Source organism: Echiichthys vipera, assembly GCF_963691815.1.
Source record: "Echiichthys vipera genome assembly, chromosome: 18".
In the NCBI taxonomy this organism is placed as follows: domain Eukaryota; kingdom Metazoa; phylum Chordata; class Actinopteri; order Perciformes; family Trachinidae; genus Echiichthys; species Echiichthys vipera.
In genome coordinates, this window is record NC_139843.1 from 7,741,533 (window position 1) to 7,767,741 (window position 26,209).

Below are 26,209 nucleotides of genomic sequence, written 5' to 3' on the forward strand. Positions count from 1 at the left end.
CCTACGGAGGAAACTCATTTTGGCTGTCCGCGGGTGAGGATTGGAACAGGTTGACTGGTAAATCGAAAGCTTTGCCTTCGGGCTCGGCTCATCTACATCCCAACGGTCCGGCACAATGCCTGCATTACATCTATTCTTGTACCCTCAATCCTGAACAAGACGCAGAGAAACTTGAGCTCCTTCACTTCGCCATCAACTAACTATCCACTGATTTCTGGCCTCAGACTTGGAGGTGATAACTCTCAATCTGATTGCTTCACACTCTTCTGGCAGAACATCATCCACAAAGAGCAGAGAAGCAATTCTAAGATCCCCAAACAGGACACCATTCTCCCCCTTGGTCCCCACATGCTCTGAGTAAACACACACAATTGTATGACATTTTATAGACCAGATATTAAAGAAAACATATTGCATATTGCATGTTTGGGGGGATCTGATAAGTTTAATGGACACACAGTCTGGAAAAAGCTGAGCTGACCACTTCTCTCAGCAGTGCAGTCCGACTGCTGAGCAAAGACAAAACGTCCTGGCAGCTCGCTCTGTTTTTTATCTGTGCTGATCTGAAACGCTTCTCATTGGATCTGCTCCAAATACACCATTTTGAAGCAAAGCACTCAGGCAATTTTGTCAACAGCTATAATCAAAATGTGTGTGGTTTTTCTTTTTTGGATGATTTTTTGTTACCTTCAGCCAAAATCTTTGCTGTGCTGATTTTTATTTCACAGCCAGTTCCTGCTTTGGATGTTTCAAAGCAGATTACGTGTAGCGGTTATACAAACATGACTTGCAGCAACGAGTGCAAAAAATGGATAAATGTGGAACATCAGTGGTGTTTTTCCACAGTGACTTCAATTATTTAAGACTGAGAGTAGTTTGGCACCTCGCAGCTCACCTTAGTGTAACCGTATATAATATTTACAGAAACAACAACAGCTTTACCTGTAAACTCCACTGGATTGATGTTCAGCTGGGTTTGGATGTGGTGACTGAGGGTCGTATTCAGTAACCTCTCATGTCCCGTAAGCATCTGTACTCAATATGTTTCTTCATGTTTTGAGGGCGGTGGTCACTATTACGACGGACCTCGCCTGACGACACAAGATGTTGTTGTGGGAATTTTGGATATTTGTAATTCATAATCATAGTTTTGTCAGGTCAGACGCAGTTCAGTGTCTCCTCTGTCTCACCTTCTCAATGGATAATGCAAATAACTAACTCACGATGGTATAATGGTCTATTTGTGCATCTGTGTTAGAGACCTTGTGATGAGAGACGTTCAGAGTGTTCAGAATTGTAATGTCTGAGGCATGTTTTTGTTTGGTCTAAAGACGTCAACCAACCAAGTCTCTTCCCCTAACAGACTGGGCACGTTTTGGCTCGTGCTAGACTCTGGGTTTTGCGAGGACGCAGGGGTGAACGTATTTTTGTCTGCAGAGGAAAATGCTTTGTCAAAATGAACCACGGAGAAAAAGCTGATCCTGTTCAATTCAATTCAATTCAAAAAACTTTATTTGTCCCCGGGGGGCAATTCAGGGCACACAGAGCAGCAAATAACGACAGTGCAATTATACAAAAACATTTTAACCTAATACAAGAATAAAGTGTAAAAGAAGAGTTAGTGTCAGGATGTTAGTGTGTTAGTACAGGTTAGATACAGAGAACATCGTCGGCGTGAGATGTAGAAAGACATGTGTGTATCGGATGTAAGCAGACATGTGAACGGGTGTTTATGATCTTTATTGAAGAATCCATTTCCACAACAATGTTCAAGAGACTTATTCCTTCCACCCACCAAGGCCAGAGCCGTTCTGTTTTCCTCCTTCAAAAATAATGTGAGTGTTTGATGTAATTACATTTTTTAAAGTGCAGTTGGTACAGAAATATACTTTAATTTAATACTTGATTTGCAGGGGGATTTTTTGTGCATGTTGCTGTACGTTTTTTTGTTTATCCACTGCATAATCTTTACATCAGACTGTGATAATCTGCTGTATCATCCGTCTGTCGGCTGCCAAAAATCGTGCAAAATGACTGCTCTGCTGTTATTTGTGCTTTTTTCTAGTATGTTTGTACTGCTCTTGAACAGCTGCTTCCTCTAATTACACAAATATGAATGAGCGAAACATTTCAACTGGAAAAAGATGCAAACTCATATCTTTGAAAAAACTGTTTCTCGTCAGAATGTGGGCAACATGCGGAGCGTCCAAGTTATGTTTTAAATTTGTCAAAAAGCCCAAAAAACAAACTAGATTATTTAACATTGAGTTGGTGAATACAAATGCATTATTGTTCGTTCATTTTCATACATCAGAGCCTCTATGTGTGACTGTGTAGGTGGATTTAGTGGCATTCATTCATCAGCTGAAGAGGTCATTTGCAAAACTGTCCACACGCCAAATCTAAGTAGTTTGTAAGTAATTAACCTGCAGGGAAACAACTATTCACAGAGAGCCCCACTTTCTGGTGTGATCAGGAACTCGCACACAAAAAGTATTTTATATGTTGTGAAACTTGCATGGGATGATAAACAGCAAGAAGCCTCAACTTAAAGCACTTTACTTGTTACAGATTGTTTTTTTTTTTTTATCATTTAGGACTAAAAGGTGGGACTAAACACATCAGTCTGGAGCCCTGCAGTGTGTGCATGTGTTTGTGTGTTTGTGTGTTTGCATGGCCAAGCACTGGTCTCAGCTGTGAAATCGTCATAACTGATTACCGCTGTAATCGAGCCGCATGATTGATATGAATGGAGATATCAGCACCCATGTTCACTACCACAGGTCACCTGCTCCTGCTGTAATATCATTAGGGTGTGTGTGTGTGTGTGTGTGTGTGTGTGTGTGTGTGTGTGTGTGTGTGTGTGTGTGTGTGTGTGTGTGTGTGTGTGTGTGTGTGTGTGTGTGTGTGAGGCAGAGAGAGAGAGAGAGAGAGATGCTGGTGGCATCAGGTTTTATGCAGAGCTCAACACTTTTACCCCCAGGATTGGGTCGTGTGTGTGTGTGTGTGTCTCCGTGTGTGTGTGTGTTTTCCATCCCGTGAAGCGTTTATAGTGCCGCACCCTGTCCTCTGTGCGTAAAACCTCCCACGTACATCATCATCATCCTCCTCATCACACACCACGTTTATTCTCCCAGCAGCTCGGGACCAGCGGAGGATAACGGTTCACCTCGCGGACAGGTTGGACACAGAGATGGGAGTGGAGCGGCGGCTTTTCTCGCTATGACACGGACACACCGGGCGGGAAGGATGGCTCTAACCAGCCGGGAAATGTTGTGCTTGATTGGAACCGCCTGCCTCTGGCTGCCGTTGTTGGCGGAGGTACGTAGACTCCTGTCTGATGATGATGCTGATGCTGATTATGGGGTTGATTTTGCAATGTGGCCTGAATTTCCTTTCAGCTTTCATATTTTTTTTTCCTTGAGCCATGTCCCGTGACAGTCGCGCTTTGAGCTGCGTTTTACAGAGAAACCTTAATTAGGCCGACTGATAATTAGATTGCATAAAGCAGAATTCAGGGCAATGCAATCTTTAACGACTGACTCGTGTGTTTTCATTCTTCACCATTGATTTATTATTACATTTCCAATAAAGCAGGTGCAGGTCGGGGCGTTGAAAGAGCACCATCTCATCTGTCTTTTTTTTTTTTTTGTCAATTAATGGTGCAATCAAAGCGCATTGTACAATTAAGACGCGCGCACAGTCATGCATGGTCTCAATCACAACCTCTCCACCCCCCTCCTCCTCCTCCTCCTCCTCCTCCTTCGGTCCCCTCGGCAGGATATCATGAGAGGAACCCATCGGTGTGTCCTCTGAACCCCGCGGGCTGTTGAAGCTTGTCACAGCATATCGGTCAACTCAGACATGTCGAAGCCGAAAACTAGTGAAGCAGGTGGTGTTGTCAGGTGTGGGTCAGAGCACACAGAGTCTCAGCTGGAAGTCAGGGTCATAAGACAAAAATGAGTTTGCAAAACAACCAGTTAATGCTAAATCAATCCATAGTTAAATACATTAATTTTCCTGTTGTACTAGTCAGTGTGTGCTGTGCTAATGTGCAGCATACAGAGCTGTGTACTGTGTAGAAGTCATTAGTGGAGTACAGTGATGTGCAGGATTTAATTAGACTCACCAAAGCTGAAAGCAGCCGTGCACGTAGCACAAATAGCCCACTGCAGATGAGTTTCATGATTTTTCATTTCAACTTCATTAGACAAATCAAAAGGAGGCTGCATAACATCACAACAAAACATCATACATGTTCACAAGGAAACAGAAAGGATCCGTGGAAATGATCTTACCCAGCTGTGCTCTGTAATCACCTCTGGTAATTTATAGATCACAAGTGTTAAGATGGCTTCATGTTAAAACAGGAAGTATAGTGGTGGGATCAAATTCCCAACATGGTCGGATCTTCCATCAGCGTGTTTGCGGTTATGTTTAGGAAAAGCTCATGGTTTAGGTGTAAATGATTCATTTGTTAAGGTTAGGATACCTTTGTCGTCACGGGTACAATAATAAGCAGGCGTTTAAGACCAACCAACATTCAACAGCAACAATTTTACAGCATGACCAGGATCGTTCAATTACCTCAAAGTCAGATGTTTTGTTTTGACTCAACATACCTACGCAGACTTTGTCACTCTTTCTTCCTTCCTTCGCTCTCGTCATAATAACCAGGGCCACACAAGCTTAGTCACAGGAACGTAAATACAGTATGTTGTTTGGGGGAACTTGCTGGAAAGACTGACGCTGTTGTTCTTGAGGACAGTCTTGTTTAGATGCCAGCTCACCAGTGTTGAGCACCTGCTGGCGTATACATTTGTCTAGGCTCAAATCCACCAACCCTTTTTCAAAGAATGACATTATATACGTCTAACATAATGAGGAAATAATAAATCTACCCATGGTAATTACGGGTTCCAGTCTCTTAAATGAGAATTTGGGGGTTTTGTTCTGTTGGTCAGACAAAACAAACACACTTTTTGAAATAGTGATGGACATATTTCTTTTCCTGACATTTTAATAGACCAATTGATTAATTGAGAAAATAATTATGAGTTGCTGCCCTACTGTCGAGTAGCTGTGTTGCATCAACCAGTTTTATGGAACTCTGCTCTAGACCGAAACATCGGCTGATATTATCGTCTTCTGCGTCCGCTGTTAGTTTTTTCCTGGCATTATTTACAGACAGGCGTCCACAGGCAGCACCGTATTGCTGGAGACGCCTTTTTCAGTTCAATAAATATTCCTTTTTAAAACAAAATTAAGACTCGTAACATTTGTTATGAGCAAAAGTAGCATCGGCTCAAAGTATCGGCTCAAGAAAAGCGGCAGTCCGTATCGGTCATCGGCTAAGGCTGACCAAAAAAAAATCGGTATCGGCATCGGACCTAAAAAATCTATATCAGTCGATCCCTACTCTGCTCTACAGTATAAACTGTAACAGAGATGGTGTGTCATGAGACAAGTGGATCGTACCAATACATTTGCTGTGATTTAGTATTTTGACTACTGTAACTGGTCACCACGTCACAAAGATTTTTAACCAATTCTGTGACGACGTCTGTCCCACTTTCTGTTCTGATCAGGGACTTGCGCACAAAAAGTATTATATATGTTGTGAAACTTGCATGGGATGATTAACAGCAAGCGACCTCAATTTAAAGAACTTTACTTAAAAGGTTGGACTAAACACATCAGTCTGGAGCCCTGCAGTAATGTGGTCTCACCCAGAGCAGAGATAGACTTGCCTCTGTATCTCCTCCTGTCTGTTTGTACAGTCTCTGCTCTATTGTGTGTGCATGTGTTTGTGTGTTTGCATGGTCAAGCACTGGTCTCAGCTGTGAAATCATCATAACTGACTACCGCTGTAATCGAGCCGCATGATTGATATGAATGAAAATATCAGCCCCCATGTTCACTACCACAGGTCACCTGCTCCTGCTGTAATATCATTAAAGTGTGTGCGTGTGTGTGTGTGTGTGTGTGTGTGCGTGTGCGTGTGCGTGTGTGTGTGTGTGTGTGTGTGTGTGTGTGTGTGACGTACATGTATGGGCTCTCTCATCTTCACATTGCCCCACCGTGCTAAGGTGTGACCTGATTTCTGAAAATGAAACCGACACTCTTCTCTCTGATATCATCTGATGCTGTCTCTTACTATTAGAGAGAGAGAGAGAGAGAGAGTGTGTGTGTGTGTGTGTGTGTGTGTGTGTGTGTTTAGACTGTACACTATGCTCTCACACCTGTGTGGTTTATAGTTGTTATATTTTTCCCTTTGACTGGTGCTCCCTGCTGTTCATGAATTTACTCACACACAAATGTGAGTAAATTGTGAAAAGGCTGGTTTCTGGCATTGACCCGAGAATATTTCACATTTCGAAGAAGAAGAAGAATTACTTTATTTATCCTGCAACGGGGAAATAGAATTTTTTCACTCTTATTATTAATAGTGTTACACACACAGGCCCGAAATACACACACATGCCCTATACATGCAATTAAGGAGAGATGTTAGAGCGAGGGGGCTGCCAGTGACCGGCGCCCTGAGCAGTTGGGGGTTCAGTGCCTTGCTCAACAGCACCTTGGCAGTGCCCAGGAGATGAACTGGCACCTCTCCAGCAACCAGTCCACGCTCCATACATGGTCCACACATGGACTTAATCCAGTGACCCTACAGTTTCCAGCTAAATCACCTATGGACTGAGCTACTGCCGCCCCAAATTTCATAATTAGTCGGACTTGTACCCTGTAATACAGAATGTAAATACATTTTTACTGTACTTTTTGCACAAGAATGAGTCAGATTCCTCCATAAGTGGCCATTTAAATCCATCACCTATATTCTGAGAACCATCACATTTGGTAGTTACACAACTCCTTCAAAGAGACAGTCCTCACCTGAAAATAGATAACTGTCTGACTCTGACTGCAGACTCCCACCAACTATCAGTTTTCTTTTTTTTTTAAAAACATGAGCACAATCTTTTCCAAACCTTTTACAGTGTAGTTGCCTGCGTGAATACGTTTTAAGGACATAGTTATGATCATTCATGTCAAATACACCAAGAGTGATGAGCCAAATCATTAAAGTAATAGTTCAACATTACGCTTATCTACTTTCTTGAGAGTTAGATGTAAAGATTAATGCCACACATGTTTGTACACTCAGTATGACGATGATTAGCTTAGCATAAAAACTGGAAACGGGGGTAAACAGCAAGCCTTGTTGGTCAAAGGTAACAAAATCCATGTAATAGCACAAAAGCTACCTCCTGTTTACATGTTATATCTTATTTGTTTAATCCATAATGAAATAGAAGTACAAAAAGTGAAAATGAATGTCGAAAAAGAAAGTGAATATGTGTGTTTATAAATCAGATTTCCAAATGTGCATGACACGTTGTGAATGCTGAGTGACCATGACGTGATGTGTACGCTAAACTGTATATAGGTGGAAACATTTACTCACTGTGTTGGGATGTGGATTGCTAAACCATAAATCATTTAAAAATAATATTCGGTAATATTGTAACTTTTTTCTCTCCATATATAAATTACTTCATTTTCCAGAGGCCCAGTGCTGAATTGTTCCACCAAGTTTCTGAGATATTCTGCTGATTAACAGACTGAAGGAACAGAAAAACACCTAATAACCTCATCAGTCTGTCTTGTTGTTAGGCTGCTTGTGTATTAATAACAACGGATGTACTGATGGAGCTCATAAACTGATATTATGGTCCTCTGTCTAACTGGCTGCATCTCTCTTCCTGTCTGCAGGTGGTGGCTGAGGACAGTTACTTAAATGAGGTGCAGAACTCAGGTGAGGGGGAGGTGACACTCTCATCCTGTCTGTAAATCAAGCGTCCCTTCATCCGGCCTCTCCTCCTACACCGTCTCTTCTCTCCTGCTCCATCTGTGTTTTTCACTCCAGTTTAAACCACATTCTGACTCAGACGCTCATGAAACCCTTCTGTTCTCCTACCTCTTCTATCCACATGCTCCCACACTCGCTCTCACCTCTCTTCTTCCCTCCGGCCCTGCACCCCTCTGCGCTTTAATTTTCCTCTCTCTTTCTCTACATCCCGGAGAGGTGCCGAGGCATTGTTAGGGGGGTGGGGCGAGGAACTCCTCCTTCTCAGGCTCATTTCCATTCCCTGAAATCCATGTGCTTTTAGAGCTGTGTGTTGCGATGGCATGCAATTGCAAACACAGCTCCCACCTATCTGGGAAAACCAGCTAAACCAGCTGGATTATGTGGAAACCACCTCAAGGCTGTCTGAAACAGATTGGCACCTGGATTACAAATTCTGCACAAGATGCTCGTCTGTTCCCTCCACTTCTCTCATTGTTGCACCAAATTGTGTCCAAACCAGGAGAAACAGTGAAAAACAGACTTCCATATTCCGTATTTAATATAATTTGTATGTTTGGTGTAGAAGATGCTGTTTCCACGCATCACCCACCCCCCATACAGCAAGCCTCCGAGTGTGAACCGTGTCAAATACTCATTGTGGCTGGGAAATGGATTATGGGTAGCAGGGAGACTGAGTGTTCCCATGGCGATGGGCAGAGTACCGTTGTCGTGGCAATGAGGAGGGTGTTAGTGCCGAGTGTTGTGTGTGTGTGAGCGCTGCTGGTGTTGGGTTGAATAAAAGAACATGAATGAGGCACGGGCTACACGATGAGGGAGGAAGGAAGAAGTGAAATGTAAAAGTAGTGAAGAGAGGAGAATTTAAAGAGGCAGACATGTTTGTTTTAAGATGTCCTGCTTTCACCGAAGATCAAAATGAGAGAATGAAAATGTTGCCCTGTTTTGTTACGTAATGCTTTCTTTTACTTTATTAAAATTGAATCAAGCTGGCTATAAAAGTTTTATTGCCACGACAGATCATATACAGGTTAAAAAAATGACAGCAAGACATTTATATTGTGTTTAAAAACAGAATCAACATCAGAATTCAAATGTCCAGTAGCAAGAGGTGAAGTGTTACTAATAACACAGGTGTTGAAGTGTCCCATTAAGTCATGACAGTGAACCAGCGACGAACAACACCAGAACCCTGAAACTGAAGCAGCTAACTGAATAAAAGGTCTCTCGTGCGAATGAGCTGTAATGAGCTACAACATGGCCTCCTTCCAAAGATCAGACCTGCACAGATTTAATGTCATCAGCATAAGTGCCTGAATGTAGGAGCCGAAAACAGTCAGAGGAATAGAAAAGCACTTTGTGAAATCACAAAGACAGAACATTTGAAAGATTTCAGAAAGAGAATCGACGAAGTATGATGATAAATGATGACTGACTGCTGATTCGACAAATATTTTTTTGAAACCTTATCTAAAAAAATAATTGTTAGATTATTAGAGGCAGAGGCATGAAAGTGTATTTATACTTAAATATTGTATATACAGTTATATACACTTATAATATTGTATATACAGTTATCAGTTATTAACCTTTGCACTATGGGTTATTTCCCTTACCAAAAGCTGCAGTGTTGCAGACTTTCAATTAAATCAATTCAATTTTATTTATAGTGCCAAATCATAACAAAAGTTATCTCAGGACACTTCACAGAGTAGGTAAAGACCACACTCCATGACTTATTTATGATTTACATAGACCCAACAATTCCCCCGTAGAGTACGTCGGCAACGAAAACCTTCACTATTACAGGAAGAACGTGTGCATAAAGGACTAGGAGAGTCATGCCCTGTGCTCTGCATTATCCCTAACATAACTCCCACCCAACCAAGTGAAAACATTCAAAATAGGTGGAAACTTCCATTCACTCCGCACGACTGACAGGAACAATTATCATCGGCTCCAAATTTGAACCCAATTCGTTGTCGCAAGGATTAAAATACGGAAGCAGTTCTTCATCAAAGACACACTCCGTAAACGAGTAAATGAGTGCTGCGGTCTGTACGTCATAGAATGAAATTTGCCCTCCGTTGTAATCCACAAACACGCCGACCCGCTCCACTTTCCCCAAGTGTACTGGCACGTTCGGAGCACACACGGTTTCAAACTTATCCATTTGGAACCAGATGACCCAGAGTCCACATCGAGGTCTCCGAACAATCTCCCCCCTGCTCTGGATCGATGCCGTGGCCACGCCCAGACACCATTCAGTCTTCGAACCCACGAACACCTCAAAGTAAAATTTGCATGAAGAGAATCCATTCTGTCCCAGAACCGCCAGATGTCCAGTATTAAGCATGTTCTGGCTCAGGATTGGTTCTCCCCAGGAAAATAAATCCATGTTGTATCTGACCCGTTTCCTGTCATTAGATACGATGAGCCGGGGGTGAGCTGTCTCAGGGTCGAGCCTAATGTCCGCCTCATACTGCTGCACATTTCTCAGTGTAGCCTTGTTTGACACATGTGTGCCTTCAGAGAGTTCTTGTATCTCTGTGTTCATTTTATTCAGCACCATATGCAGCTGAGACGCTGATTTACTCAGAGTTTTCTGGATGTGCTGTATCTCCACTGGTCCATCAAAACTAAATGTGGACAAATCCATTGTGTGTGGCAGGACGGATGAGTTTGGGGAGCTCTGGAGGAAACAAAGCTGGTCTTCAGTCTGTTTCAGCTCCCTCAGCTTTATCGCTGTCTCCTGCAGCTCGGAGATCTCTCGCTCCATACCGCCAATAAACCTTTCTGCTTGTTCTTCTGCTGCTTTTTGCTTCTTTTCGATCACCTTTACAAGCAGCGTCTGGATCTTCTGGATCTCAGAGAACAGCGCTGTCAACTCCTGAATGCTGTTTGCTATCACATCTCTGGTTTCTGTCTTGCTTTGTTCTACTGACTCCTTCATGGTTCGGACCTTCTGCAGCCTTTCCTGGATCATCTTCTGAACTTTGGCCTCGGTGTACCCCAGCTGAGCCTTCATCTCTTTGTACGCTCGCTGCACAGGGACGACGTCATGGATCACGCTGTGGAAACTACTGCAGACGTCGCACAGCAAAACCTGGTCATTTTGACAGAACAATGTCAGGAGTCTGGCGTGCTCCCTGCACATCCTGTCCTCCAGGCTCGCCAAGGGGTCAACCAGTGTGTGTCTCTTCAGGCCGGCAGCTCTGCGATGAGGCTCTAGATGGACGTCACAGAAAGAAGTCAGACACTCCAGACAGGATTTGACGGCCTCTTGTTGGGGGTCGGTACAAACATCACACAGCACCGCACCACCACAGTGTGCCTGCTGCCGGTCTGCACTGCAGATATGAGTGTCTGTCACTTGAAGAGATCTGAACTGTGATGCAAGCTCTGAGATGAAAGTGTTGACCTTGAGGTCAGGTTTCCTTTCAAATGTTTCTTTACAGATCGGACACTGGCTGTGTGGTATTTCGTTCCAGTAAGACGTGATACAGGACATGCAGAAGTTGTGTCCACATGGAGTGGAAACTGGCTGAGTGAACACGTCCAGGCAGATGGGACAAAGAAACTGCTCCTCGGATAAGAGACTGTTGCTAGAGGCCATTTCTGAAAAACAAAAACATGCAAAAACAGTCAATTTAAGACAGAAAATCCAAATAAACATAATCTTGCTCAGCGGATATACAGTACCCGGGGCTACAGTACACTTCTATCTGCGTGCAGCTGTAAGACTAAAAGGTGGAGAGCCAGCAAATCAGTTATACACTCACAAACACTTTATACAGTGCACCTGGTGCTTAATAAAGTGTCAGTGTGGTCGTCTGCTGCTGTTCCCTATCTGCTAGAAAGTAGGTGTTTTGTGTTCACAGATACTCTCCTGCAATCCTCTGTTGGAACCAGTGGATATTTGAGTTACTGTTGCCTTTCTATCAGCTCCAACCAGTGTGGCCACTCTCCTCTGACCTCTGGCATCAACAAGGCATTTGCGCCCACAGAACTACCACTCACTGGATATTTTCTCTTTTTGGGACCATTCTCTGTAAACCATAGAGATGGATGTGCGTGAGAATCCCAGTAGATCAGCAGTTTCCCAAATACTCAGACCAGAGTTGCTGCCATGTGGTTGGCTGATTAGGAATTTGCGTCAACGAGCAGTTGGACAGGTGTACCTAATAAAGTGGCTGGTGAGTGTATAAGGACGGTACCGCTTACTTCCACTGCAACAAACTAAGTACCTGCCAGAGCCAACCGGACCGTCTTGGGTTGCGAACACACCTGGGAAAAGGCCAAAGCCTCTCATACCTGATGTTAAAGCAGTTGAGTTGATGTGGCATATCTTTTTATCTCTGGCAGCAGCATGCACCATTGATATTCACCAGTGTAAGCTACCAATCAGTTCCACTCAACACAAGCTTATGTGATAACCGCTTAATACATTTCTGCAACAGCGACATATAGTTGGCAAAACTGTGGTTTAACGTGTCCAGTGAGCTGAAGTTCAGGCTTCATTTCTGGGTTTTGCAGAGGCACTGTTGCTGCCTCTGAACTTGGCATCGCCCAAGATTATTGGGAGTGGTTTAAAGAAATGTAAACAAGCCAGAGTGTTGCTGCCCTTAGCCCAGAATGTTTGCGTGTCAAAGCGAGAATAAAATAATAAAAAATAACAACACAAAGCTGAGATTCATAGTGAAACAGCAGCTGAACAGAATAATCATTCATCTATTTAGCAGCTGCTGTGGAGCTTTTGATCATAGCACGTGTGCTTGAGAAAGCAGCATTACCCAACAAAACTGCTCAAATAGCAGCAAGTGGGATGCGACTGCCACATAAACCTGACAGATCTCTCTTCTCATGTGTTATAATGAGAGTTTGTCTCAGTAAAGACTACTTACGACTGTCGTTGTTGGTCTCGAAAGAGAAACTGGAGAGCCTGGTTGTTTCCTAGGGAAGGGCTTTTATTTCCTGCTGTGTCGTGTTTCTTAAAGGGACAGACACATTTTCTGTCTGTGAAGTCAAGAGGCCTTTTTAGATTTGGACTCTAGTGAGGGTTGTTTTTGGGTCCAAGGTCTGAGTGTGTTCTGTATTATTGATGTCTGAGGATGGATTTCTTTTATATTTCAGTACATTTCTGCATGATTGATTTCCTGTTTCTCACACTCTCACTGCTTCCCCCTTCTGCTCTTCTTCTTATCTTCCTCCAAGTTGGACCCAGTGTGTGTGTGCATGTGTGTGCATGTGTTTGTGTGTTAGGGTTGCACGGCGTAGATAATGTCCCAGGACGGCCAAGCTGTGTGTGTAGAAGAGATAAGGCTGCTGCTGGTTACTGAAGCACCTCCACCATTAATCATAGTTTAGTCGCTTGGCCTGAAAAATTGTTAAAGCTTTAATGTGTGCAGAGAAAGATGGAATGTCTCCAGTGAAAGTAGAAACACCACAGGGGGGGAAATGATCCATTACAAGCAAAAAATAACATTCACTTTTGTTTTGGGCATCAATTGACAAAGGAAGCCAGCAAGGACAGAGGGAAGTAAGGAAATAAAGCAACAAATGAGGGAAGAAAGGATCAAAGAATAATCAGGAAGAGAGGATGGAAAAAAATAAGAAATAAATATGGAAATACTAAGAATAAACATCAAGACATTTAAAAAAAGAAAGAAAATATATGAAAGAAACAACAAAAATTGGAAATACACAAGAGAAAATAAGAAATAAGAAACAAACGAAAGAAATAAAACACAAAAAAATGAAGTAACAACTAATAAATTGGTGACAGTGTTTGTGATGTCATGTTTTTATTTATCTCAACAGCTTTTGGACTGATGGATGAAAAAGCGTGCAAACATTTAGTGTTCCCAAATGATTAAATATATGACGTTGCTAATACCCTGGTTTTTCCTTCAGTGCCGTCAGCAGGTATTTTAAGCTTTTTTTGGGGGGCAGCCTTTATTATATAGGACATACAGGAAATGGGTGAGAGAGAGAGAGGGGGGGGGACATGCAGCAAAAGGGCCGCAGGTCGTAGTCAAACCCGTGGCTGCTTCCTCAAGGACCTTCAGCCTCTTTACAAGGGGCGACTGCTCTAGTCACTGTGCCATCTGCCGCCCCCATTTTAAGCTTTTACTGAAATATCTCAACAACTATCAGCTGGATTGTGGTGAATGACATATTAAAAATGTCCTGTAAGCAAAGATACAGAGCTTCATGGTGTAACCTGTCGTCAAACAGAGTGCACTCACTAGTGTATCGGCTGTATTTATTCACCACTTTGCTTGTTAAATGCTTGTTAAATTCCCTTTCATTAATGTGTGATGCAAGGTTTTAACCAGGCCGCGGTATATTACCTGCTCCACATTTTCTGGCCTAATTTTGCTCGACTTTTATGTCAGCAGTTTCCCTCTCAGTCCGTCTGAGCTTCACTCACACGTTCTTCCTTCTCAGAGAAGATTACTGGAAGTGTGTCTGATCACCCCTGTGTTGAGTGAAGGGTCCGGAACGAGGTTATAGGTTTTTTCCACCAGTTCAGCGTGGATCAGCGGGAGTGAATGCATTTAGGAAGGATCCTGCTGAGGCACTGGACAGCATATGAGAGTCATCCATGTAAGCTTTTATGCTCAGATGTAATACAGACATGGGGATAATGCGACATGAATAAGAGCAGTTCAACTCTTCCTTTCCTCTCACGCCGTCCAAACTTATTCACATTGTCCTCTTTGACCCAAATCCTCCTCCTTTCATCCAAAACATCTTATTCTCCCTTCTTTAACAATTTCTCACTTTCTCCCCTCCCTCCCTCCCTCCTTCTCTTTGTGCAGTGCCTCTGTCCTGCTCTGAGGGATTCACAGAGTTGGGATATTACAACGGCACCGTGTCTCAGACGGACTCTGGCGCCCCCTGTCTGAAGTGGACCGAGTTTCCAGACTACGTCATGCAGTACCCGGGCCGGGGGCTGGGCGACCACAGCTACTGCAGGAACCCGGACCGAGAGTCCAACCCCTGGTGCTTCTTCAGACAAAACTCTGGAGCCATCGGATGGGCCTACTGCGACTGCCACCAGGGTACGACTGTACTGACCAGGACTGTTTATTATATTAATAATAATAATGTTACTTCTTTAAAGCATGGTTACCTCTTTAAAGCATGGTTATTTAGAATAAAACACAGGCAAACAAACAAAAGGCATAATATGGAAAAAATACAGCGGTTCTCATAAAAAAAATCACCAATTAAATACATTTAATTCATTTAATCTGTGAGGCCATGACATGAATAATATTGATTTTCTCTTGTTATATACTGTATAGTTTAACCGCTCTAAGAGGGAAATCTATCTCTGGTTCAACCGCTGTCTTTAAGGGCTCTCGGGTTTTCAACACATTAAATCCAGTGGTTAATAAAATGGCAGGAAATTCTGAAAATGCTCATCGCAATTTGTCAGGTAACATCTGCAAATTGATTGCAACAATTCAAAATCCAATGATATTCAATTTACAAATGATATAAAACTGCAAATGTTCAGCAGTGTTTAGTTTGTCCGTTCTGGGCTACTGTAGGAACATGGTGGCCCCATGGAGGAGGACCTGCTGTCAGGGCTCATGCTGACATAATAAAAACATTTCTGGGGGTTTCAGGTGATTATACACCAATGAAAATATACTTATGAATATTATATTCCATTTCTGCCAATCGTTCCCCACACACCCTTACCAAAAAGATGATGATTTCATTAAGTAAACTTAAGTAAAGTATTCAGCTCCAGATATTTTAGGCCAATACAGTGATAAAGAGAGTGAACATTAGACATTTACCTAAAACACAAATGAAGGTCAGTGTTTCTCAGTAACAGCTGTCCTCAGTAACTGTTAACTGTTACTGCCATAAAAGCTTAAAGGAACTGTTCATATAACAACAAGCAAATATTTTCTATGTAAAGATAAAGTGGAGTAACGGCGTCCTGGGCCTCTGTGTGTAATCCCAGTTTCTCGCCTATGTTAGTGCATGTAACCGTGAAAAAAATGGTTTAAATGTAATCAATATTTCACGTGTTGGGGAACGATCTGTGAGAGCCGCGTGGAAGCAATCCCAGGCCGCTCTTTTCCCTAGTATTTAAAAAACCTGGGGTTCAGTTTTTTTGCACAACAAACTTCCAGAAAACTGCAGGTCTGCTGCAACTCTTATAAATCAAGACTGCAGACTTTTCTGTTTGCTGCTGCTTTTCAGTAAACTGCACCGTAACTACTGTAACTGTAACCCTCTTCTAATGTTTTAAATCTTTTATATGTATTATGCGTTTTCTTTTCCCTGATGCTTTTAATGTCTTTTGTAAAGCACTTGTGGGCAACTCCAGTCCTGGAGGGCCACTTCCCTGCATGTTCTAGGTTTCTCCGTGTTCCAACACACCTGAATCTGATGATGTGCTCGTTATCAAGCAGCTAAAGCTCGTCACATGTCTGAAAACCGTTTGAGGTGTGTTAGAGCAGGGAGAAACCTAAAACATGCAGGACAATGGCCCTCCACTGCCCCCCCCTTGCTTAAGACAAATAATCGATGATGAAATTGTGATACCGCTTGTTGTTTTGTCTCTTTCTGCCTTTTAGGCGCGGCACGTCTGGTTGGCAGCTCGTCCTCTGGCAGCGGCCGCGTAGAGGTCTACCTGAACGGCCAGTGGGGGGCGGTGTGTGACTCTCACTGGTCCGACAGAGACGCCAGTGTGATCTGCAGGCAGCTGGGCCTGGGGTACGAAAGAAAAACAACAAAACTCCTCATTCAGTACTGATGTTTCACGGCTTTGATGCATTTGCTCTCATTGTTATTTCAACAGTGACATCGGGGCAGCGTTGCAGCACTCTCAGTTCGGCTCCGGCTCCGGCCTCTTCCACTACGAGCGTCTGGGTTGCCGCGGTGATGAGAACACTCTGAGTAAGTGCCGGAGCAGGACGTTCGTCACCGGTGACTGTAGCCATGGAAACGAGGCAGCAGTGGTGTGTGCGCCGCCAGAAGGTCAGTGTGACTTCAGCAGTGTCATTGCAGCCAGACCTGAATATTTCCCCCCCACACACAAACACGCCTGAGACGCACGGAGAGATTTATCTTTGTTTTTTGTTGAGACATTTATAAAAATGATTTGTTTTGGTTTTATAGTAAACTGAGTGGCCATATTTTATACATTAATACTTTGTTAGTATTGTATTTAATCACCACCATGCTACTAAAGGAGAATGTTTAATGAATTTGAGGGGGAAGGATGCTGTTTGACCTACATAGGTATATTTCTACCTCCTCTCTCAGGCAGTGGCCCTCCGCTGCGATTGGTCGGAGGCGAGGAAGACTTTGAAGGTCGAGTGGAGGTGTTTCACACAGGAAGGTGGGGCTCCGTCTGTGACGACCAGTGGGATGACAGAGATGCTGAGGTGGTGTGCAGACAGCTGGGTTTCGGGTACGTGCACCAGGGATTTTTCACACCTTCACACCGAGGTAACGTGTGGTGACATTTAGCCTTTACAACAGGGTTCACACATTAAATCACACGTTACTCTGCATTAAAGGATAAGGCTGGCATCAATTCACAAATATATAGTTTTATTTTTTCATTTCCTAAAACATCAGGGCGATGGGGTAAATAGTACGTTCATTGAGGACTACGTTCAGCCGCGGGCTAAAACACATTTGGTGCTCTTGTGAGTATTTATGTGTGCGGGGGTTGATTTAAAATGACGTTTTTAACAAGATGAAGGAGCATGTGATCCAGTGCAACAGTGTGACTCATTCATGTGTTTCATTCATGTACTTTAATCTTTCTTTAACGCAGAGGAGTCAGATCATTTTTGATAATAGGGGGAGGAGGTGGTTTTAAATAAACATGTAAAACTACAGAAACACCGATGTCACCATGGATACTGAAAGACACGTTCAGGTAGAATATCCCTAAAGTGAGTATGCGGTGAGCATGGTGCTAATTGAAGCCCGCTTAAAAGAAAATATGACTTTTATCTAAATCTACCTTGAAAAGTCTGTGTTTTTATATTTGTTGAAGTGGCGGAGGAACTAAAATGTGTTGGATGTCTCCTTCTTAACTGCAATTCTGTTTGGAGGTAGTGAAGTTTACCAAGTCAGGTGGCAATAAAAGAAATTCACTCTTGGTTTTGGGGATCAGTTGACGGAGGAAGAACATGGAAAATAAAGCAACAAATAAGGGAAGGAAGGATTCAAGAACAGCTGGAAGAAAATATTTTGAGCAACGAGAAAGGGAGAGAAAAAGAAATAAACAAGAAAAAAATAAACAAGCAAAGAAGAAAAATACTAGAAATAAATAAAAGAAACAAAAAAAAAGAAATAAGAAATAATCAAGAAATAAAAGAAATTCACAAGAAAAAATAAATAAACCAAAATAAAAAAATAAGAATAAAATAAATGAGAAGAAGAAAAAAATACTTCAATAACAAACAAGAAAATAGAATAAATGATCAAAAAATGAAAAAAAGAAGAAATAAATAGGAATAAAATAAATGAGCAGAAGAAAAAAATAACAAACAGAAAAAGGAAAAGAAAATAAGAAATAAACAAGAAATAAAATAATTAAGAAAATAACAAAAATAAGAAATATACCTTAAAAAGTGGACAGGAGGAAGTTAAGTTATAGTGAATCTCCTCCTTAACTTCACCTCTGTTTAGAGGGAGAGTTTTTTGGTTCACTCTCACTCCTGCCATGCTGGTTTGAGATGGTCCTCAGCGCGGAGAACAGCCCTTGTTAACGCTGAACCACAGGCGGAGTGCGGAGGGCAGGAGAAACACCCAGATGGAGAAGAGACGCTTCCCTTAAAAGTAAATGGACTTGTGTATAAAGCGCCTTTCTAGTCTTCTTGCTACTCAAGGCGCTTTCATAGTGTTTGTCACATTCACCCATTCAAACAGGCATTCACACTGATGGCAGTGGACATCTTCATACCATCTTATCTAAGCATTCACACACCACATTTACACACCCATGCGCAGCAAGAAGAGCAATTCGGGGTACAGTGTCTTGCCCATGTACACTTCGACACGTGGACTGAGCCACAGTCGCCCAGGTCTATCGAGAAATACATTTCAGTTATTAAAAACCCTGGTATACTGTCTGTTCAGGTAGACAATGTTTCCCCTCCCCTGCAGAGGAAGTGTAAAGTGTCAAAGGAGTGATGAAGCCGTAGCCGGGAAGAGAAATAACTCCCTGCATGTTCAACATTAGGTTGCATTTCATCTCCTCTAACACAGTGGGACATGTCACCATCTGTGTTTGCGCCGCTCAATAATAGATGTTCTGATGCCGATTCTCTCACAGCTGCACGCTGCGTTCAGACACTTAAGGACAATTAAGTGACTCCTTTCCCCCCCTCCTTGATTCCTGCATTAGAAATATGTTATGCTCTTTTAACGTTCTCATACCTTTTATCCAAACCTAGTCCTCCTATCATATTGTTCTACCAACTACTACCAAACAAGCCCGCAGTCAAATGTGGTTTGAATGATGGGTGTTAACTTGTACCCTGAATAATATTTGGTGGATAAATATGCCCCCGAGGTCAAGATGAGTCATAAAAACGCAGTTTTAACGCGCTACAGGAAGAGACAAGAGAAGCTTTTTTCATTAAAAGAGAAAACTGAACAATTAAAACTCAATACACAGGATTTTTTTATTTCACCGCATCTTTATATACACTCGCCGACCTCAATATACAAATTAAAGGAGCTTGGGGTCTTTTATAATGCGATGAAGACCAGTATCAGGTTCTCTGTGCTTTTACTTTGAGATGTACACAGGAGCAGAAACGCACGGAGGGACCCACACAAACACGCTGAAAAATGCTTTTTGTGGCATTTCGGCATCAATAAATAATCAGCACAGGAACATCCTTACAGGAGCTGTTCATTATTTATGTGAAGGATTTGATTTATTTTAGGTGTAATTAACTTTTAATTATTTGAAAGTGTTTTGTTTTGTAAGAACCTTTTTAAGACATGACCTTTTTTTAAAAAAATATATAACATTTCGGACATATTACACTGACATTTTACTACTTTTTTTTTATAACATACTAGACCATGACTCTTTTATGACATACTATACTATGACTTTTTATGCCTTTTTAATGTCATACTATCTTGACTTTAATATGACATTTTTATCTCATACTATACTTTTTATAAAAATGTTATTGCATACTAAATCACAATTGTTTTATGGAGGCTAGTCACTCTTTTAATGCTGATTCATGTTTTGGGATACTGTTGAGGATGGCTGGTCACGTTGCTTGTAGTTTGAAAGACGGTTACTATCATGTTTGACCGACTCTCCGGTTGGAGAACCCCTCATGACGATTTTAACAGTGTACCTGTTTAAAAAGGGAAGAAATCAAAGTGTCTGTGTATGTGTGTGTGTGTGTGTGTGTGTGTGTGTGTGTGTGTGTTGTAGTGGTGTGGCGAAGGCCTGGTCGTGGGCTCACTTCGGTCAGGGTTCGGGCCCGATCCTACTGGATGCTGTGAAGTGCACAGGAAACGAGCTGTTCCTGGATCAGTGCCCCCACGCTGACTGGGAGCAGCACAACTGCGACCACATGGAGGATGCTGGGGTCTCCTGCAGCCCTTATACAGGTGAATGTACGACACACACGTACACACGTACACACGTACACACACACACACACACACACACACACACACACACACACACACACACACACACACACACACACACACAGGGTAATGTACACACTGAGAGGCCTCAAGCTGCTATTTATAGCCCCGAACATCAATAAATCATTACTTCATGAAGCAGCAGCGTCCTCTTTATAACAGGCAGTAACAGGATCTATGGGGCCTGAGGAGTAACATCTACTGGCATGAAATAACAGCTACTATTCATCAAACTGATATCAGATTAATAATTAATCTGAAAATGATACATTATTCTTAGCAGCTATAAAATTTAATCTTGTATAAAGGATTTCCTTTGGAGTCGAGTCAAGTGTAAGCCTTTAATCACATTTACAGGGCTTTATAACGGCCACAATGTAAAACTGTTTCAGACGGGGTGGTGCGTCTGGTTGGAGGAGACAGTCCCTGGGAGGGTCGGGTCGAGGTTTTCCACAACGGCGATTGGGGGACGGTGTGTGACGACCACTGGACTCAGCAGCATGCAGACGTGGTGTGCAGACAGCTGGGCTACAGGTACGCCGGCGAAACACAAATTAATCTTTTTCCATATGTTGTGAAAGGAGCACGAAGATGAGTACATAAATAAAATAATTGAAAAAAAGCTTCTTAATATCAGACATACACAAATCTCCAAAGACCTCTACCTCTTTCTCCACCCTCAGGGGCCACGCTGAGGTCGTATCAGACGGGGCGTTCGGCGAGGGCGTCGGTCTGATCCTCCTGGACGACGTCCACTGTGAGGGATCCGAGACCTCCCTGCTCGACTGCCCTCACGGGATCTGGGGCCGGACCGACTGCTCTCACAGTGAGGACGTCGGCGTTCGCTGCAGAAGCCGATCCAGCCAAGAAACCAATGAAGTGCCGGTTATCTCCCCTTCCACAGGTAAGGGATGAGGATCAACAAGGGCTGCGTGCAAACTGGGTTCAGAACAGGATAACGCCTCTCTTCATCGCATTTGACTCCTAAATTAAAGTTTTTAGACACAATCTGTCGAGCAGTTTGTACAGATAAAAATAAACAATACATCTGCAACAATGTGCATAAAACTACAAGGAGCAACAAGGAAAAAGTGTTGTCTCACAAATCTGTTTTCAAAGGAAACGACTTAATTTGTCAGCGTTTCATCAGAATCCTGATCGTACAGATGAGTTGAATTACATTTTAAATTTCTATATGAAGTTAGAAACTGTGGTGCTTTTTATTTGTGGTACATTTATTGCAACAAGAGTGAGGTTGAGGATTGGTAAAACGTGGTCCAGTTAACCTGTGCCCGTCTTAAACAGATTACCTGAGGATATACAGTACACTGCGCCCAAACTCTCTTCTTTCAAAACACTTTATTTTCTTCTGCCTCCTGATTTGTCTTTATATGTTTCGCCTCAAAATCTGTGCACACGTTCACACTTTCTATTATTTATGTGTGTACTTTAAAACGACCTCTATACAAATACATGCATCTTTACTTTCAGCAACACACTCAGGAGAAAATAGCTGCGACTCTCATTATACGTTGTTTGAAAGCACACCAGACTTCTGTGTAATTTGTGAGTTTTTATTAATTGGAAGCAATTTTAGCAAGAACAGAGGAAGCAAAAAAGCAGCTAAAACCATAACATCATTGCACTGCAGAGGTTTGATGACTGCAACTGCAATTCATTCTGTACCAAAGTTAAAGAAATGATGCCATGACTGCTTTAGACAGACTCTCCAATGACTGTTTTATGCATTTATTGGACAGATTATATTTTGACTTCTTCTTTGTTTTGGCTTAATTTTGGACTTTTCCTGACTTTATTAAGGGAAAGCTGTTCCTGCAGAGGGCCGGTCAAATGTCATGCTGTGAGCGGTTTACTTTATTCAACTCTTGCAGGAGACTCCTTAAAAGAAAAAGTTTAATCATACTAACAATGAAAGCTGTATCTATCTATCTGTTCATCTGTGAAAGACTTCTGTTTCCTTCTTTGGCGCTGTATCATTACCTCTGTGGGAAAGCAGCGGTGTTTTTCTCTGTCCGCAGAGTTTAAATGCCACATGTTGACAGCAGAGAGAATAAAGAGGTGTTTACTGCACCTCCTGTAGACACACGGTTCATTAGAATGAGAAAAGAGGCTGAAAAAAGAGGCTGCAGGTGACATTTAACACCGTCAGTGGACAAATAACTCGCTCTCAGTGAGTGTAGGCTGGAGTATGTAGGTGCACCAACATGAATATGAATAAGAGTTGTGTGTTTTCTCCCTGTCAGGTCCCCTGGTGCGTCTCGTGGGTGGCAGCAGCAGAAAGGAAGGTCGAGTCGAGGTGTATCTCCATGGTGATTGGGGAAGCATTTGTGACTCAGGCTGGAACAACCTGAATGCGGCCGTGGTGTGCAGACAGCTTGGGCACAGGTTCACATTTAAATGCTTGCATAAAAGACAGAGAATTACTTTATTTTTTTATTTTTAAATGCATTGAAAAGACACATTTTTTCCCTCTTCAGTGGTGGAGCAGTGGCAGCGGGAGGGTTCGGTCAGGGGAAAGGGCCCATCCACCTGGACCAGGTGAGGTGCACAGGAAAAGAGGAGTTCCTTGGAGAGTGTCCCTCTCTGGGCCAGAGCGTCCAGGGCTGCAGACGCAGGGTGGATGCAGGGGTGAGGTGTGACGTCACGCCGCAGGAGTCAGCGGTGCAGGAGTCAGCGGTGCAGGTCAAGCCTCAAGAGCTGAGCTGTGGGCTGAGGAAGCTGGTGGAGGAGGAGAGCAAGAGGAGAAGCCAGGGGCAGGAAAACATGCTCAGGTAGGATTTAGGATGTCATTTTTTAGTAAAATATGCCCAAATCTGTAGCTTTGTCCTGGTGACTTAGGAACTGACAATGAAATGGTATGTCAATAAAAAGTTATAGTAGAGTACGTCAAAAAAGAACAAAAAAAGTCTTTGCTATAAAAATGGGTCAAGTTGAGGTAGTGCAACACTCACCTTGGTTGTTTTTTACTTTATTGGTGCAAAAACACCTTTGTAATTAAAGTTTTCAGTGATTGATTTTGATCTTTTTCCGTTCTGTCAGGACCACATGGCCATGGCAGGTGTCAGTGTGGCTTCAGTCTCAAGAAAAAGTTGGCGGTCCGCTCTGCAGTGGGACTCTGATCAGCCCCTGCTGGGCCCTGACGTCCGCGTACTGCATCAGCAGGTGAATCAGACACTGAACAAGAAATCAGTTCTCACGCTGAAGGCATCTTCAGCGGGACCACCGAACACCGTGAAGCATAAATTCACCTCTCTCCCGTCTCCTGCAGGTTTGGCAGCGACCCGTCCAGGTACGTGGTGCGTGTCGGGGCTTCAGAGCAGACTCTCACCCCGGAGCAGGTGGTTGTTCACAAGAAGTTCAAGGGTCAGAGCGGAGGTCACGATCTGGCTTTGCTGAAGCTACCCAGCACCAAAGGTCACTGTCTGACCTTTGACCCCGACACCAACGCAGCATGCCTTCCTGCTGCGGACGCATCATCAGGGGGAAATGCTCCATCTTCTTGTGTTGTCATGGTTACTGCTGGCTGGACAGGACCAGGTGGGTGTTTTTTTCTCACCAGTGTACTTTAGTAATGTTGTTTTAAGCATCGAATAATACTTAGTGTGTAAAAAAATGTTTTCTTCATGAATCGATTAATTAATAGTCATCAATTGTTTCAGCATTTCTGACATCGTCTCATCCTTCCTCTCTCGTAGACTCAGTTCTTGCATCCTGGGTCCCTCTGATGTCGTCATGGCAATGTAAGAAGCGCTACGGCGACAGCTTCTCCAGCCACGGCACCCTGTGTGCCGGCAGTCCTCCGGACACCAGCCTCCTCCACGACGACAGTTGTCAGGGTAACTCTGGAGGCGGGCTGGTGTGTCAGGGGGAGATGGGTCGATGGTTCCTCACTGGGGTCGTTGCCGGTGGTTACGGCTGCGCTGACCCCTCGTCTCCTGCACTCTACACTCGAGTCAGCCGCTTCAGGAGCTGGATCGAGGAGGTCATCAACACGCAAGCGCATCCCCAGGAAACGCACACACACACTGACACACAAGAAGTTCTGACACACGTTGACAATGACCTAACACACACGCACGAGGAACACACACACGGCGAGGGCAAGGATGACTACACCCACGCGCACGGCAAGCTCAAACAAGAAACAAATGAAATCAATGATATCAAACACATACACACTCATCATTCACACACCAATCAGCACCTCAACACACACTCTAAAAGCAGCCACGCCCACCGCGTAGGGGATGCCGACACAAACACACAAATCGAGGTCTGATTGAGGCCGTGCCATTGGCTAACCATCTGTGCCATGTGACCGCCTGAGGAGGAGGAAGGAGAGGTAAAGGAAGACGGAAGTAAACTTTAAAAGAACAGAAAGATGCTCCTAACTTAGGTCAGTACAAACGGTACTCATTTCAAATCTGAACTCAGTGTTGTGTTTGCAGTTGCTAATCGTGGGGCGAGTGCAGCGGTGTGGGCGGACCGTCCTGAGCTGTGTGGGTGATTTGTGGTGCTTTTACATGCGAGTTACAGCCCGTCGAGAGGCGAGGACGACGACTGGTGGGGTCGGCAGCAGTGAGGTTGAGCCTGGCGTGCTGATCGGGGCCTTTCACCGACACGGAAAATCAAAAAAATCAGCATGGCATGTATTTTAAGGACAATAGTGTTAAAATATTCCGGGGGTACTTTTCGAAGAGGGTCACACAATAATCTATGCTAAAAATTCACCTATTAACGTGTGTCTTCTGCGTGTTTAGTAACAAAAACCATCAAACTAACCCCAAGGACACCTAGAATAAAGGCTGTTTCATAATCCTCCCTCTAAGATTATTAACACAGATTAAACCCTAAACTCCTGCATCAGATGTCACCATTCAGACGTGTTTTCCAACAGGGCTCGTCTCTTCTACCTTTACTGGTGAACGTGCTGTTAAGACCCACGACTAAGTTATTTAACTTGGGACCATACCAGTGATTCTTCATGTTGTAGTCTCATTTATTCACATTATCAACGCTACATTACTGAACTCCTGACTGTTTTAATCAAAGTGAATTCAGTTGAAGTGCTTTATATCTGTGCACACAATGGGTACCACTTTCTAATAAGGCACACTTTTATAAAAGGGTTTATTTGAATTGTTTACTATTCATTTATAGATCAGTTATACGCATTTAATAAGGACAAATTCTGGGTTTATAATTACAGATGATTTAGCAGTGGTGGGATGAAATGTACTACATTTACTAAAGTACAAGTTTACTTCAGTAAATGCACTTTACTTCAGTATTCTCATTTCATGCTGCTGTATATTTCTACTCCACTCACCTGTGGAAGCAAGTATTGGACTTTTATTTGATAACTGTAATAACTTTAATCAGATTTAGATTATTAATAGTCTTTCTTATTAATACAAAATATAAACCAACTAATAAGTGAGTGTACTAAGATGCTTAATAGATTTAAATATAAATAAAGATTAGCTCCACTTTTACAAGGTGCAACATAAAAGTCATGTACACATTACAGTAATGCATCACTAATTATATGCATTATTCTAAAAATGGGCCAATCTACATAGAAAAACCTTTTTCTTTTTGTACTTTAATTATATTTTAATGCTAATACGTTTGTACTTTTAC

At 42.9% G+C, this 26,209-nt stretch overlaps 2 protein-coding genes across 2 annotated transcripts; one reads left to right on the plus strand and one right to left on the minus strand.

The window, feature by feature from the left end:
* The first annotated feature begins 3,189 nt into the window (after positions 1-3,189).
* Positions 3,190-26,209, plus strand: LOC310961268 (neurotrypsin). Its single transcript, XM_083933285.1, has 14 exons — positions 3,190-3,321; positions 7,777-7,819; positions 14,692-14,934; positions 16,474-16,612; positions 16,698-16,876; positions 17,165-17,312; positions 20,325-20,503; positions 20,938-21,079; positions 21,229-21,449; positions 22,810-22,951; positions 23,044-23,337; positions 23,606-23,728; positions 23,835-24,103; positions 24,262-26,209. Exons 1-14 carry the CDS (start codon positions 3,223-3,225, stop codon positions 24,843-24,845), a joined length of 2,805 nt encoding a protein of 934 aa, XP_083789411.1. The 5' UTR covers positions 3,190-3,222; the 3' UTR covers positions 24,846-26,209.
* LOC310961252 (E3 ubiquitin-protein ligase TRIM39-like) lies at positions 8,901-12,816 on the minus strand. Its single transcript, XM_083933257.1, has 2 exons — positions 12,772-12,816; positions 8,901-11,485 (listed from the first exon to the last, which is right to left on the minus strand). The coding sequence occupies exon 2, from the start codon at positions 11,481-11,483 to the stop codon at positions 9,789-9,791; it is 1,695 nt and encodes a 564-aa protein (XP_083789383.1). The 5' UTR covers positions 11,484-11,485; positions 12,772-12,816; the 3' UTR covers positions 8,901-9,788.

What these genes read in the sequence shown, in the direction of transcription:
- LOC310961268 (XM_083933285.1), top strand. Translation starts at nt 3,223, where the DNA reads ATGACACGGACACACCGGGCGGGAAGGATGGCTCTAACCAGCCGGGAA. An exon ending in GGTGTGTGCGCCGCCAGAAG is followed by an intron (nt 16,877 to 17,164) that starts GTCAGTGTGACT and finishes CTCCTCTCTCAG; the next exon opens with GCAGTGGCCCTCCGCTGCGA. An exon ending in GGGCAGGAAAACATGCTCAG is followed by an intron (nt 23,338 to 23,605) that starts GTAGGATTTAGG and finishes CCGTTCTGTCAG; the next exon opens with GACCACATGGCCATGGCAGG.
- LOC310961252 (XM_083933257.1), bottom strand. Translation starts at nt 11,483, where the DNA reads ATGGCCTCTAGCAACAGTCTCTTATCCGAGGAGCAGTTTCTTTGTCCC.